Below are 15,998 nucleotides of genomic sequence, written 5' to 3'. Positions count from 1 at the left end.
GAGTTAGGATTTATTTTGTACCATTTGGATGGGCCAAGGCTTGGCCTTGAATTTAATCTCATAAACAGATCCTTTGCTTGCTTCTGAAATGAATGGAATTGACAAGTACTCAGTGCCTACACAATACTCAGCTTCTGCAAGACACCATGCGGATGGAACTCAGAAATATGAGACTTGTTTAATGCCTTGAGTTAGTTTAGAGGTGGATTTACTATGAAGCCACTGGTACTTAACCTCCAGGGGCGCTCACTTGGAATGCCCTCTGCATAATTTTTATATTCATGATTTTGTATTCTTTTTCTTTGAGAGGATCCCTCAGATTACATATGGCTTCAAATTACATATCCATAAGACCTGGATCCACCCCTCAGTACTTAATATTTTACTGCAAAAGACAACATATTAAGGCTTGCATTTCTGAAACAAGTAGATAACTGCTTGAGATGGTATTAGATGAAGTTCTAACATGTTCTGCAGATGAAACAGGATATAGAAGTTTAGAGAAATAAATCTCATTTATTTAGATTATTCTGCAGAAATTGGGATTTGTTCAACTAAGTACAAACCTCAACATGAGTATTTCTTCCTTGCTTCATTTCCTACTCACACTTAGATCTTGAGCCAGGCTTCAGTCTTGATTAAATTTAACCAAAATGCACATTCTGTGAAACAGTGGGTTCTTAAATTGGTTGTTGAGACTTTTAATGTCTATAATTAAGAGGAAGCAATTATGTCGTATAAACTTGCCTATTCTGAAGAAGAGCATTTGAAATATTATTTTGTCAGTAGATTGTGGTAGACTTGTTTATGGGTCTCTGACATAATTTTAAAAATAATTTCTTTTGGTTTCTTAATAGTAGTTTGCTTATCTGTTGTGAAATTAACACTGAGAATCTATTACAGCATGTGCTAATCATACGATAATCAGTCGAGAATGGATTGAAGACAGATACTGCAGTATTTATTTCCCACAAGAAAAGCTTATTTGATGTCAAGCTTTGATTTCCCTTAAGACTTCTAATAATGTGGGTTTTCTCATATGGAACTATTTGCTTTCTGGGATTTCTTTTTTATCTTTTGACAGGTTTTTATTCTGCTGTAATATGAGCCTTTTGTGATTAGCCAATAGACAGTGGTTTGAATTCACGTATAGCTAATTCCATGTGTTTGCTTTACCCCTTACTTGGGGTGATCATTTCCCAAGGACCCCTGTTTCCTGTGCTTCTCAACATGGCTCAGAGTCCACATTGGCCTACTTTTAAACCAAGAGAAAGTTCTTGAATTGTGGGCCAGCAGTTTTTGTTGGGGCTTTGAGATTTTCTTTTATCTAACTTCAAACATACACTCACTCAGTTAAAAATCTGCCTGGGCGTGGTGGCTCACGTCTGTAATCCCAGCACTTTGGGAGGCTGAGGCAGGTGGATCACCTGAGGTCAGGAGTTCGAGACCAACCTGGCCAACATGGTGAAACCCCGTCCCTACTAAAAATATAAAAATTAGCTGGTATGGTGGCAGGCATCTGTAGTCCTAGCTACTCGGGAGGCTGAGGCAGGAGAATCGCTTGAACCTGGGAGGCAGAAGTTGCAGTGAGCTGAAATTGCGCCAGCCTGGGCAACACAGTAAGACTTGGTCTCAAAAAAAAAAAAAAAAAAATCATCTGTTCTCTCCACCATACCATTTTAAACATAGAAGTGTTAGATACTAATGAATATGCCCAACCTCAAATGTAGGGAGAAACCTACTTTAATTAGTGACCCTCAGTGAGAGCCATGAAATGTTTGCACAAGTATCTAGAGTTTTCTTCAGATAGCTGTCACAATAGCTCCCTTTTGGGCCATTTCTTGAACATTCTCTCTTTCTGTGTTATGCACTCTAATATCAGAATTAAGCAGAATGGGCTGAGTGCAGTGGCTCATGCTTGTAATCCCAGCACTTTGGGAGGCCGAGGCGGGCGGTTCACTTGAGGCCAGGAGTTTGAGACCAGCCTGGCCAACAAGGCGAAACCCCGTCTCTACTAAAAATACAAAAGTTAGCTGGGCGTGGTGGTGCATGCCTGTAGCCCTAGTGGGCTGAGGCGGGAGGATAACTTGAGACTGGGAGGTGGAGGTTGCAGTGAGCTGAGATTGTGCCACTGCACTCCAGCCTGGGTAACAAAGCGAGACCCTGTCTAAAAGAAAAAAAAAAAGTAAGCAGAATGCCAACAACAACCAGAGTAGGGGTTAACTAGGTCTCCAGAAACCTTTGCCGAGCTGATGGCACTCAGGTCACACTGTGGAAAGCACTGAGTAATAATCTGAATTACTCCCTTAATTTCAAATGAATTCTCCCAGTGGAGGACATTAGGGGTTTTTAAAGGTTGGAGCCATTTGTAAACACAATGCTTTAAGATTATCTGACTTAAATTTGCTTGCTTATGGTGCAGAGAAGAGACTAATTCAGTAGGTCTTTGAACTTATTTCTTCTTCCCATGTTTGCTTGCCATGTGTTTTCACAGGCTTTATCTCATTTAGTTCACTTATTTTTACCCCTGTGTTTACAGATTAGAAAATTGTCGCTCAGAAACATTCAATCAGTAAGTAGCAGAGCTAGAATTAAAACCTACTCCTTTCTGACTTGGAAGGTCTTTCCAAGTGTACAATATCACCTTCCTTGATTTGTTAATATCACCTTTAAAGGAACCCTTTTTCTGGGAATCCTTTTTAGCCATCCTTTTCACTACTACCTCAAGTGATTTTCCCTGGAAACTATATTTCCCAAGGGCTCCTCCCTTCACACAGTTGTGAGCAGTTCACTTGAGCATCAGTGCTGTTATTCGTTTGTCTACTCAAGCAATATTTATCAGCTCTTTAATGTGTACTATGCACTGTACAAGGTGCTGTGTGTATAATGGTGGACAAACCTGCCTTCTTCATGCTGAATGTCTAGTGGGAAAGAGTAACATTAAACAAATCAGTGTGCAAATACATTTATATAATTAAAATTGATAGACCACTGAGAGATAAAAGGTTCTAGAACACCGAGTTGTAAAGGATATTTTGGAGGGCTGTACCCAAATAAAACTGAATGTTGGCCAGGATCTTAGGTGATCACTTAGATCATGGGCCATAAAGGTCATTGCTGTGTCTGTGTGTTTGGAGTGTTTCTGTGTACTGAATGGGCCTGGCCAAATCCCTGACTTCGATCAGCTTTTCCTGAAGGGTCAGAGATAGCAAATGGAGAGCATGGGTGGATTTAAGTAAGTATAGTACCACCATGGGAACAGAAACCTTAAATCCATTCTTTATGTCACCTGGAGTAACATTTTCATATGCAAAACATGACATACCAATAACCAGCAAAATGGAGCTGCCTTTGTTAGTGCAGCCAGTTCCTCCACAGTGTAGAGAGGAGTTGATCAGATATAAAGCTTGAAAATTTTCATTTATTTGCAAGGATTTTGTCATAGATGTCAAACAGACTTTTCAGAATTTTAGGATACATTATGGGAAAAGCAATTTTTCCTGTCTTTTTTTTTTAGCCATGAGATTCAGGTTTAAGGCATATAGGATAATGGTTAAGAACATGGGCTTAAGAGTCAGAAAATTTGAATTTTATTCCAGTTTTGCACTCCTTACTTGCTCTGCAGTATTGGGCAGTTAATTTATCTTACTAGCTTCAGTTTTCCTCATCTATAAAATAACAAAAATAGCACCTAATTTATAGAGTTATTATAAAGTTTGAACATGATAATATAGGTAAAATTCTTAGTATAGTGGGTGAAAAATATTAAGTGTTTACGAGGTTACTATTACCTTGTTTTCTTTCTTCATGGCATTTATTATTATTTGAAATTACCTTATTTATCTTGCTTATTTCATGACTGTCTTTCCCACTCAGAGACCATGTTAGTCTTGTTCATTGCTCTACCCTCAAAATGGTGCCTGCAGTAGGTGCTTAGGAACTATTTGTCTAACAAATAATGGTTATCATTATTCATGCCTGTTCCAAGCAGGTGCTTTGGAAGGTCCAGCAGTGAACATTGCCCAGCCTCTGCTCATGTTTAGTGGGAGAGACAAGTAAGTCTATAGACTCGTGTCATCAGTGTCAAGGCCATGAGGCTGAATGTGCATTTTTAATGAAAACTTTTTCCCCCTGGGAGCTGGTAGTTGTAAACCTTCTATAAAAAGCCCATTACACAAATCCATTCAGTTCTCAAATGCTTTCGTAGCATGAGAAGCTGGTAAGTGTTTTTTGAGATGCGTACAATATGTTCCAATTTACTTTTTGTTAAACCTCACTTAAAAATAATTGAATTTTTTATTTAGTGCTGGAATTACACTAGGCACTTGCCAAATATTCCTAGATTCATGCTGGCATGCAGTGTTCATGTTCCTGTACTTCCTTTTCTTTCAGTAAGAGGCAAGGTTTCTAATATCTTTCCTCTCCTCTTCCAGGTCCAAGGAAAGGAAGTTGTCAGCAGAGAGAGCACTGGGAAACATACTGGAAACTGAACCCGCACGAAGAGTCTCAGAGCATCTTCATGTGACTTATGGTCCCAGTGTCGCCTCTAGGGTCACCAGCATCTAGAGGTGACGCTGAGACCATAACTCACCTGTAGGTGCTGGTCTCTTATGGCATTAACACTCACATTAAATCTTGTTACTATGAAACTCATAATTTGATTTTTTTCTAAACTTTTTGTTCTGAATTATTTATTAATGTTTAACTTCCATCACTTACATAGGAAATTTTTCAAAATAATTCCATACCATTCTCTTCATTTATTTTAGTAACCTCCTACAGGGCCAAATCGAAACTAGCAGAGAGGGTCACTCATTAAGTCTTTTGTGCCTCCCCCCAACCCACCCATGCATGAAACAGTTGAGATTTAGTGGTTGGTAGCTCCAGGATGCACATCCCATTTATTTAGTAGAAAAGCTTTCAGGACATCTTAACATTGCTTTGCTTCCTTTCCAGCTTAACATACAATCATATTGAATATCCTGACTAGGGTGAGAATTTCTTAGTAAATGAAGGCTGCTATTTAAGATTTTTGTTAGAACAGGTGAGTTTAAATAGATTTTCTCTAGGTGTGGGTGTTGATGACTTCCTAGGCAAAAAAAAACCCAAAAAAACTTGGATGGATTACACACACATACACATACACACACATATATATAACAGAACATATATATACATATATACATATATGTTCTGTTATGTATATGACCCTCTCTACTAGTTTCCATTTGGCTCTGTGGGAGGTTACTAAAATTAATGAAGAGAATATGGAATTATTTTGAAAAATTTCCTATATAAGTGATAGAAGTTAAACATTAATAAATAACTCTTAGAACAAATGAAAAGTTTAGAAAAATATCAAATTATGAGTTTATGTTCTGTTCAGGACATCATGCCCTGTTCAGTTTTGGTCCACACACTCAGCTCCAGGAAGCATGGCTGGAGCCAGAATGTGACTAGCATTGTTATTATTTTCTCCCTGTAAATATCTATATATATTTATCTATATATTTATATATATATTTATCTATATATTTATATATATTTATATATATATTTATATATATTTATATATATTTATATATATATTTATATATATTTATATATATTTATATATATATGTTAAGGTGTTTTTAAAAAAAGGTAGATTGCTGAAAGATAAATTGGACTTAGATCTTATTTCCTGCAACTATGAGAAACATGACACTATTGGTTGGTAGAAGAGGATGTGAAAATCTTTGGGTACGAAAATGGTTATAATATAGAAAAGAGCATTAAAAACTTTGATAGGGGATGCCTTTCATAAAAGATCTCAGGCTCTTGCTGGCTCACACTTTATCAGGTGAAGAGAAACAGTTTAGCTCAGAAAACAATAGAAGGTATAACATTTATAATAATTTACATATCCAAAGATGTCCACATCCTCATCCCTGAAACCTGGGAATATGTTAGGTTATATGCAAAGGAGAATTGAGGCTGCAGATGGAATTAAGGTTACTAATCAGCTGACTATAAAATAAGGAGATTATGTTGGATTATCTGAGTGAGCCCAGAGTTATCACAAGGGTCCTTAAAAATGTAAAAGATGGAGGCAGAAGACAGAGAAAGAGATACGAGGATGGAAACAGGATCAGATAGATGCTATGTTGCTGGCTTTGAAGATGGAGGAAGGGGGCCTTGAGCCAAAGAATGCAGGCAGCCTCTTGAAGCTAGAAAAGAGGATTAAACAGATTCTCTTCTAGAACCTCTAGAAAGGAACACAGCCCTGACAACACCTTGATTTTAACCCATTGAGACCCTTGTTGGACTTCTGACTTAAAGAACTATAAAATAGTAAATTTGTATTGTTATAAGCCACTAAGTTTGTAATAATTTATTCCAGCAACACAGATAAGAAACATAAGAAAAAAGGAATTCTTGTCAGGGAGATTGACTCTGAAAAATCTAGTGGCCGTAGGCTCAAGGATGTTGAAGGTCGGTGTCCACCCTCATCTTTGTTCTGTTCAGAACGTCATGCCCTGTTCAGTTTCGGTCCACACACTCAGCTCCAGGAAGCATGGCTGGAGCCAGAATGTGATGGGCATTGTTATTATTTTCTCCCTGTAACTATGCCTGTTACTTTGGATTAACCAGAAAAATTTAATCTGGTACTGTTCGAGAATTATATCCAACCATAATTACCTGAGGGAAAATGGAAATAAGTTCTCTTCCCTGCTGGGTTGGTGGCCTTTAGTAAATATTTATTTACTTTTGCCAAATGGACCCAACTCTCACCTGCCAGCACTATGGGAATTCTGGATGGGAACATGCGGCGACTGCAGAGCCTTAGCCTGTGGGACGACAGTGATGGTTTTGTTGAAGTAGACACTGAGGGGATGCTGTCAAAGACTTTGCCTCAGTTTATAACCAGGCTAGCTTTCTTTTCTTGAAATGGGATTTATAAGACCTAAGAGATAAAAATGTTTCCATGAAGTAGCTTGTTTTTTTATTTCACTTGGCAAAGGGAGGCAAGGACATGCAATTATCCTTTTTTTGAAAAGAATATAAAATTGCCCAGCAGGTTGTTTTTTCTTTAAGTGTGCTTACATTTGTAAACTACAAAACAAAACTGACGAGAAACTGAAATGTAATGGGTGGTAACTGAGTTAGTAACTGGACAGTTAGACATTCAGCTTTGATCATTTAAAGCAGTGTTTTTGACCATTTTTCAGCACTTGGTGGGAGTGATTGATCACAAACCCCTGTAAGAATGTCCTAAAAACTATGGACCTTCTCTCTAGAAAAAAGAGAATGTCACAATTTTTTTCATAAAATTTAAGGACTTCCCAGACTTCTGTAAATTCATCTAGAGACCCTGGGTTATGATCCCCTAGGCAAGGTGTCCCTAGCATGGTGACAGGGGATACATAGGCAGCCATTATGAATCAGAGGTGGGTGCTGATCCTCGCTTTATTATAACTGGAGCACAGATTTTAAGTGTGGCTCTGAAAAGTAAACCAATCAAATTAACTAAGATTACACTTCATGGTTCATTCAGGTAAATTTAATGGTTTTAGAAAGTATCTTGGGACATCTAAAAGGGGAAGATACTGGTGGTTTTGAGTTAATTTTATTTTTCATATTGCTATTCTCTTATTTGAAAATTTTTTTTACATTTATTTTTTTGTGAACTTAGCCCTTGATAATGCTGTCAGGCCCCTAGTCCTGGGAACACAATTCTTTTGCCTTTGGCCTCTACCAAAGCTAACAGTAAGCACCCATTTAGACAAATTAATATTACATTGAGTTTTTGTAAGCTATAGGCGAAAAAGAAAAGTATTCTTGAAAATGACAGGATGCCATGATACTAAACTCATATTCATTGTATTTGATGTTACAAAGCATGTTTCATAAGATTTTGAAGAGCCCTGCAATAGCAACTTTTTGTGGTTAGGGAAAACTGAGCCACAGGCTTGTACTGATTTGTTAATAATGCATTAATTCATCTTAAACCTGAGAAAAATCTAGACTCATGAACAGAGTCTGAGTGCTGCCTCCTCCCTACCCCCATCTACCAGTTTCTTCTGTTGTCTGTCATTGTAGCCGCATCCATTGCAGTGTACTAACAAGACGTGTTTGCAGTTGGTGGTTTAGCATTGTTATGAACTAGAAGTGGAAGGAGTAGCTACTGATGGGCCACCAAGCTCTGAGTGCAGGAAACAGGCCAGAGAAAAGAAACAGATGACAGAGGCTTGGAATGGAAAATAGAAGAAACCTTATAGCAGGAGTGTGAGAGCCAACATACTTAAATAATTTTAAATCTGCGTGAGATATAAGTTATGGCAAGAGAGACCTTTTTTTCTTTCCCTTGCATGAATAGTGTCCTTTTCTTGACCTCCTCTTTAGAGAGTGTGGGTTAAGGGCTGGAAGGAAAAGTTATTCTCCAGGAAAATGTTATAGCATTTTGTAACTGTCAAGTGGGGCAGAAATATCAGGTACTCTTTTGCTGTTAATGTTGCCTTAAGTGTCAGGGACTTAGTATGGAGATATGTGGACAATGAAAGAACAAGGAAGGTGCAGTGTCCTTCACAGCAAAGGCCTAGAAGGGAGGAGGGCAGCTTTTTTTTGGGTCTTCTAGTTTTTTCCAGTCAGGGAAAAATGGCCTAGAGATCTAGCCCTCATAAATGGAAAGCACCATATAGGGCTCTCGGCTCAATCTTCTTGGCCCCTTCCTTTCCTGCAAGAGAACAAGGAGTTTTTGCCTTGTTGTTTTTGACCTTTGTCTTTCCCCTTGAATAAGTAACTTCACAGTGATAACAAGACCTTTCCAAGGTAGGCTTGGTGGCTGTGACCCAGTTCTCAGGTCAGACTTGGCGGAGAGGTGCCTGCCATGGAGGATATTATTCAGAGTAATTAAAACCACACTTCTTGCTGATCTGTGGAAACAGTCCAAAGTCTTCACTAAGGTTTTCACCAGACATCTGCAGGCTATTTCACCCATGTCATTCTCCTGAGTCAAGGTCAGCTTCTGAACATTTTTTTCATACCTGACCTGTGTTCTTTTGGGTCAGTTACAGAAAAATGCCTAAGATGTTCTGAGGCCAGCGTTTATTAGAAAAGATTCCCAGGAGTCCTTGAGTCAGCAGCTTCATGTGAGGTCTCTCTTTCCTTTACTTCCTCCTTTCTGTTCTTTCACTATCCCCAGTAAAGTACCTCCTTCCCAACTCTTCCCACCCCAGCCTTTCTTTTATTCGTGGTAGAAGAGGGTGTGTATTAATTCATTGAGCAAATATTGTCTACTTTGTGCAGGCTCTATTCCAGGCTCAGTAGAAGTAGCAATAAGAAAAATAGAAGAGTAAAACCAGAGTCCTTGCCACAGCCTACCAGGCCCTCAGCATCCGTCCTTGTCACCTCCATGCCTCCTTTTCTATTCACGCTCACTCAGCTCTGCCCCTCATTGGCCTCTTAATGTTAATGTTTCTTAGAAACATCCTTCTGCCGCTCTTCCAAGGCCTTTGCAGTGGCTCTTTGGACTGCTTAGAAGGCTCTTTCCCTGGAGATCTGCAGGGCCCACCTGCTCACTTTCTGGAGAGTTTACTTAGTTTTCACATTCACATTGGGCCTTCTCCAAATACCCAACCTCTGGCCCTACCAGGTCACCCTGACCTGCTTTATTTCTCTCCATTGCACTTTTCACTTTCTGACTTAGTATATATTAACTAATTATTGTTGTCTGTCTCCTCCGCACTACCATGTATACTTCATGAAAACAGAGACTTTGGTTTGTTTGCTGCTGTATCCCCAATGTCTAGAATAGTACCTGTACATAGTCCTTAGTAAATAATCCTCATTGAATAAGGACTAAATTAGTGAAAGAATGAATGATGGAATAAATGAATGAAAGGCTCACTATAGCTTGTATGGTAGGGAGTGATTCAGAGGCTGGTTGCTGAATGCTGACTGTCATGGCTGAAATCCCTGCTGCACGTATTAGTTGTATCTTTGAGGGCATGTTACTTAATTTAAGCCTTCTGGACCTCATTTTTCTCATCTGTAGAATAGGAATAAGAATAACATCACTCTGTAGAATTATAGGAGAACTAAACCAAGCCATCACGTAAAGCCCTTAGCACAGTACCTGGCATGTAGTAAGTTCTCAATAATTATTAACTGCTATTATTATTGGATCATTTGCCAGAATCAAGCAGAGCCTGAGAGATTCTTCAGGATCACCCGCCTCCTGATCTGGTGTTACTGAGACTTTCCTGTTGGGGAGCAAAAGTTAGCAACGGCCCCCACTAGAGAGACTGTCCCTGGGTACAACTTTATCTAAGGGTTTCTTTGAACCACAGATACACCTGGTCCTCCCCTTCAAACACGTATAAAACACTTCATCTTACCAGATAGGCTACAAAGAATACAGACATCCTCTCTGGAAATAACTGTTTCCTGTTTAAATATTTAGCAACCAGTTAAACATTGTACTGGTTTTTTCTTTCCCTTTTCTATTATTTTTTAGGCTGCAGTAAATAATTGCTTAAGGCTGCACTTTAGGAGACATTTGTAAATTTTTCTTTTGCCTTGTGATAGCAGAGAAAACCATGTCAAAAGTCATTCTGACAATTTGTATTTTAAGTTTTATGAGTTACCATTTAAAGAAGAGCAGTTGGTCATTGGTAAGCCTTCTTAAGAGGTTGGAGCTTTGATCTTAAATCCTAGGGAGGCTTTGCAGAAATTGGACACGACATTGTTGACAGGTTTGTCAGTAGCTGTTCTACGGCCATTAATTAAACACACACACTCATACACACACTTTATTTACTACCCTGGAATAAGTGAATTGAACTTGACTTTGATTTTTGATGGGAAGCTATGAGAGGGTCCAGGAAAACATCAAAGGAACCTTCTTAATCTAGTAGGACTGACTCTCAAAGGACCTAGCCTGAACATTTAGAGTTCTGGATTCCAACACTAGTCTAGTTTCTTTCCTGTAAAGCACTAATTCTCCTTAATGATAAGAAAAGTGCAGGGATGGCCTGGCATGTTGGCTTATGCCTGTAATCCCAGCACTTTGAGGGGCCAAGACGGGAGGATCACTTGAGCCCAGAAGTTCGAGACCAGCCTGGGCAACAGAGTGAGAGCTTGTCTCTCCAAAAAATAAAAAAAATTAGCCAGGCATGGTGACATGCATCTGTGGTCCCAGCTAGTGCCTGTGGTCCCAGCCTCTCAGGAGGCTGAGGTGGGAGGCTTGCTCAAACCTAGAAGGACAAGGCTACAGTGAGCCATGACTGTGCCACTGCACTCCAGTCTGGGCAAGAGAGTGAGACCCTGTTTCAATGGGAAAAGAAAAAAAATTAAGAAAGGTGCAGGGACAAATAATCATCTCCATCCCAGTCCATTAAGTTCCACAAGGTTACAGGCTCTTTCCTTTTATCTCACTTCTAAAAGACTTCTTTGGAATAGTGTCTATACTTTTGTTTTGCATTTTAATAGTTTTTATCTTTAAGATCTCAACTTTAACATCTTAAAACTTTTTTTCTTTTTAATTGTAGATTTTTGGAATAATCACAGCTATCTTAAAACTTTTATGCTTGTAAGCCCTTAGAAGTGAGGACTTGATACTTGTAGAAGCATAAATAAGGCCAGATGATGCCTTTGCAGAGGCAAATCTGAACCTAGTAGTTGGGAGGTCCATTACTGCATCTGCTTCTGAAACCCCAATAGAGCACTAGCAACAAGTAGCCATCGCATGCCTGTTGGGTGCCAGGCACTAAAGAGTTGGGTGCCAGCTCTAAAGAGTAGTGAGCAAAAAGAAAACATCCTGCTCTGCTGGAGTTTATTTTCTAATGGACAATTAACACAACAACAAAATTAACTACACAATATATCAGAAGGTGTTAAAAGCCATAGAGAAAAATAAAGGAGGGATGGGGCTGATATTACAGTTGGTTTGTATTTTAAACAGGGCAGTCTGGAAAGGCCTCATTGATAAAATGATACCTGAGCAAAGACCTGAGGAGCTGAGAGAGCGAGCCCTTGGCACAGGTGTGGGAGGAGGCAGCAGCAGGCACAGATTCGGAGGCAGGAGGATGCCCAGTGTGTGGGTGAAGCAGGGAGGAGGCTGGTGAGGCTGGAAAGGGAGTAAGGGCTGAGGAATTGTAGGAGGCGTGGGAGGAGGTCTCTGCAGATCATTTAGGGCCTTGTGAGACACGTAAGACTTTGGCCTTTTCTCAGAGTGAGATGGGAGTCATGGGAGGGTTTCTCCTGTTTTCTTTTTTCTTCTTCTTCTTCTAATTTTTTTTTTTTGTTTTTTGTTTTTGAGAGACAGCGTCTTGCTATGTGTTGCCCACGCTAGGCTTGAACTCCTGGGCTCGGGAGATCCTCTTGCCTCAGCCTCTTGAGTAGCTGGGATTGCAGACATGTGCCACCATGCTTGGCTTTTTGTGAGAGGGTTTTGAGTGGAGCAGTGACATGATCTGATCTACATAAAGCAGGATTGCTCTGGCTGCTGGGCAGAAGCTGGGGACCATTTAGGTGGCTGTTGTATTGATTTAGGCTACACTTGATTTACACTATCCAAGATAGTGTAGTTAGAGCCAGGGTGGAAGCAATGGAAGTGATGAGAAGTGTTTGGATTCAGTATATATTAGAAGGACAGAGCAAAAAGGATTTCCTGATGGGTTGGGTGGAGAAGAGTTGGTATGTCTGCAAGATTTGAGCCTCAGCAACTGGGTCGTGTGCTCTGCCACACACTTCTTTTTATCCATGACCCTTATTGGTGTCCAGGTTATTATCAAGCAGTCACTCTGATTCCAATTGCGAAACTGTAGACACTCTGGTAGCCAGGAGAAATACTTCTGTGGTCTTCTGGGCCATTGCTCAGAAGATGCTACCAGGTTAGTTAATGAGAGAGAACTTGGCTCACCAGTGTAAGTTACTTAGTCTTTCTTGACACCTTCTCATTACATGTTTGGCATCACATTCTGGGGAGGAACTGTGATAGGTGTTGGTGCCATCCAAACCTGCACCTCAGCTCTGAGTCTGAAGAATGCAGGAAAAGAGCAGAAGAGTAGGAGAAGCTAAAGCAAAGATAAAGAATAGAGAGATCTGGAAACTTTTAGTATAAACCACTTTGAAAAGAAGACTATCAGGAGCAGTAAAATGTGTATCTTTCCCTGGTGTTTTCCCTTTTTATATCTACCTTTCATAGCTTCCAGTTGAAAGATAAAAAGATGTGATATTTCCACAATAACTGGAGTGGGAATTAATGGACTAACAAGGAATGTAACAAAAACAAAGATTAAGTCCCACATTTAGTCATTGAGAGATGGCAAGAGAAGAGTTTATGGATCCTTCTAGTCAGATACATCGAAGATACACTGGCTTTCCAAGACCCCACTCTTGCTTGCACCCACCGTAATCTCTCCTACTTAAATAAACCACCAAGCCTGCTGTGAGAGAGTACGAGGACATAGTTTACTATGATGTTGGCCAAGGATAGAGCTGAAAAATCTCACCCTGTTTATTTATTAGGAATCTTGTTTTCCATCCTTGCCTTGCTCACATGGGGTTGAGTAAATCTTAATCTGAGTTCTTATCTCAGGAAGAGCAAAGGGTAGCCCTGGAAGCCTTCTAAATAGCAGGTGCAGGACAGAATGAAGAGGAAAAGAGAGGGTGGAGACCAGTGGAAAATATCTTTGGGAGGCCAAGAAATCCATAAGGCTGATGAGCTAGAGAAAGGAGCAGGTGGTTGGGTGAGCTGGTGCCTAAGGGCGCAAACTGGAACCTACCGGGATGGGATGATAGGGAGACCAGATGGACTGGCATTGGGTCAAACCAGATGGTGGGCTTTTATTTTTAAAAGGATTTGTAAGTCCTAGGAACAAGGAACCATAAGGGTACTGGGGCCTTTAATCCCATTAGTAGAAAACAAAAGTGTGCTCTTTAAAAATGTAAACTCATCAATTATAGAATTTATCAAAACTTTGGGACAGACAACTCACTTGTGAAACCCCAAGGAATCTCTGGATTCTGTATTGATGGAAGGAGAAACTGAGGAAATAGTCTAGGCATTATAAGTTAATTAAAGACTCGTCCTTAATAATTTAAAGTGCATTTACTATGTTTACATTCCAAGCCAAACAAAATATGATATATTTGTATGAAATAGGCTGGCTCACATGTGGAGTTGGGAGAACAGCTAGCAGTGTAAGTAGGGACTGATGAATTATTGAGTAAATTTTGAGTTGGTAATGAGAAAACTTTAAAAATTTAAACATCTATTGCTTTCCCAAAAATCAGACCCCTGCACCCCACCTCCCTAGTTGCTGTGTCTAGAGCAACCTGGCCTCAGTATAGCTACAGCTGCTCTCCTGGTTGCTAAGACATGAGAGCTTTTACTGTAGTCCTTGTCTCTATCCCAGCCTTAATTTTAGGGTCCAGAGCTATTTCCATAATCCCTCTACAACAGACTTATTTTCAAGGAGACCAGACTCTTAGGTGTAGCCTGGAGCCATCAGTTTGTGCTCCCGTGTGGCATGAGTGTGGATGCTGTGCCTGCAGAGCCATGTGTCCCTTGCATAGACATGCAGAGGGGTTGGACAGGAGGGTTTGGTGTGCTACAGAGTTCATGAGGAATCTGCCTTCTTCGTATTATGTAATAGCCGATTATCCTGCTGATAGGAACACTCTAATCTAAAAAAGTCAATAAATGTTAAGTGTTAATATTAAGAGAAGGTTTTAAGTAGTGTGATTAGTTGTTAAATGACTTTTCTGTTTAGAATATGCAGATATATTCATTAAGTAACTATCAATAATACAGCATCATTTTCAATGCTATTTCATAGATATATCTTTCCTTAATTACTTCTGAAAAGTATAACTGTCACTTTGTAGTTGAAGTTGAATAGAGTTGCTTTCCAACACCACTGACTGTTTTTGCGTGCTTGTTCATTATTATCTCTACAGGTATGGAAACCTGACAAGCCCAAACTGTGAAGAAGATGGAAGCCAAAGTTCATCAGAGTCCAAAATGGTGATCAGGAAGTGAGTCTCCCTTTTCTTTGCATTCTAAGCTCTCAGTGAAGACAATATCTTAAAGTAGTTTAGTAGAGTATTTTATTCCTTTGAATGTTGCCATGATTTTTTTTGCATAATGCATACAGAGGCTTATTTTTTGATTACCTTACAATATTCATTTATGCATCCAGTGAAAGTATCTTAAGTAACCACTGTCTGCCAGGCATTGTGCTAAGGTATACAAAACAAACAAGTGAACAAAGCAAATGAACAAAATAAACAGTCCCAGCTCATAAAAAGTGTGTATTTTACCAGAAAGAGACAAAGAATACACACAAAAAAGTGAAGAAGAATGAAGCAGGGTCTGAGGGCTGGAGCGTTTGGTTACGTGTAGGGTGCCCAGATTGGGCTGTCTGGTCTGTTGGCATTGGAGCACGCTGGAATGAGGTGCGCCCTGAGCCTTGCAAATAGCCAGGCAGACAGACCACGGGAAAGGCTCTGAGGCAGGAGCGGTGTTTGAGAAACAACAGGGAATTGCACGTGGCTGGAGCGCGTGCTAGGGGATAAGCACTGTGAGGTGGTGCAGGAAGGTGGCCACTCACAAGGGGACTCCATAGGAACTTGGGGAAAGATGTTGAATTTGATTCTGAGGACGATAAGAAGCGCTTAGAAGGTTTTGAGAAGAGTGCTGTGGTCTGACATATCTTAAAAGACCCGCTCTGGCTCTGTGTCTGGAAAGTAGCCTGTGGCAGTGTGGCTGGGGGCAAGGGTGGGAGCAGGGAGCCTGGTCAGGACCCTCCCAAGAGTCCAGATGAGGGCTGCTGGTGGTGCGGGCTGGAGCAATAGCAGTGAAGGTGACCAGACTTTGCAGAGATCTTCCAGGTGTTGGTGGCAGGACGAGCTGGAGTGCATGGGCTGTGTGAGAGAACAAGAGGAAGCCAGATGCTTCCCAGGGTTGCGGTTTGAGCAGCGGAGAGACAGGACCTTGGCTTTATAAAACA

The 15,998-nt window shown here is 40.2% G+C and overlaps 1 protein-coding gene and 1 long non-coding RNA gene across 10 annotated transcripts in view; one reads left to right on the top strand and one right to left on the bottom strand.

The window, feature by feature from the left end:
- Positions 1–15,998, top strand: part of RGL1 (ral guanine nucleotide dissociation stimulator like 1) — a 289,859-nt gene that overhangs the window by 212,274 nt on the left and 61,587 nt on the right. For 6 of the 7 annotated variants that reach the window (XM_055234759.2, XM_055234763.2, XM_055234761.2 and 3 more), the window contains one exon: positions 14,947–15,024. In XM_055234759.2, the coding sequence (XP_055090734.1) occupies positions 14,947–15,024 (78 nt within the window). Of the gene's footprint in view, positions 1–4,433; positions 4,594–14,946; positions 15,025–15,998 lie in introns of all 7 variants that reach the window. The other variant, XM_055234765.2, reaches the window with a different exon arrangement.
- LOC129458678 (uncharacterized) overlaps positions 1–15,998 on the bottom strand; it is an 81,821-nt gene that overhangs the window by 27,726 nt on the left and 38,097 nt on the right. For 2 of the 3 annotated variants that reach the window (XR_008649708.1, XR_008649709.1), the window contains exon 7: positions 6,775–6,946. The exons of the other annotated variant lie outside the window; for it this stretch is intronic. This is a non-coding gene — a long non-coding RNA (uncharacterized lncRNA). The remainder of the gene's footprint in view (positions 1–6,774; positions 6,947–15,998) is intronic. 3 annotated transcript variants of the gene reach the window in all.

Source organism: Symphalangus syndactylus, chromosome 19 (assembly GCF_028878055.3).
Source record: "Symphalangus syndactylus isolate Jambi chromosome 19, NHGRI_mSymSyn1-v2.1_pri, whole genome shotgun sequence".
Classification (NCBI taxonomy): domain Eukaryota; kingdom Metazoa; phylum Chordata; class Mammalia; order Primates; family Hylobatidae; genus Symphalangus; species Symphalangus syndactylus.
This window is presented reverse-complemented; position numbering and strand designations above follow the sequence as displayed.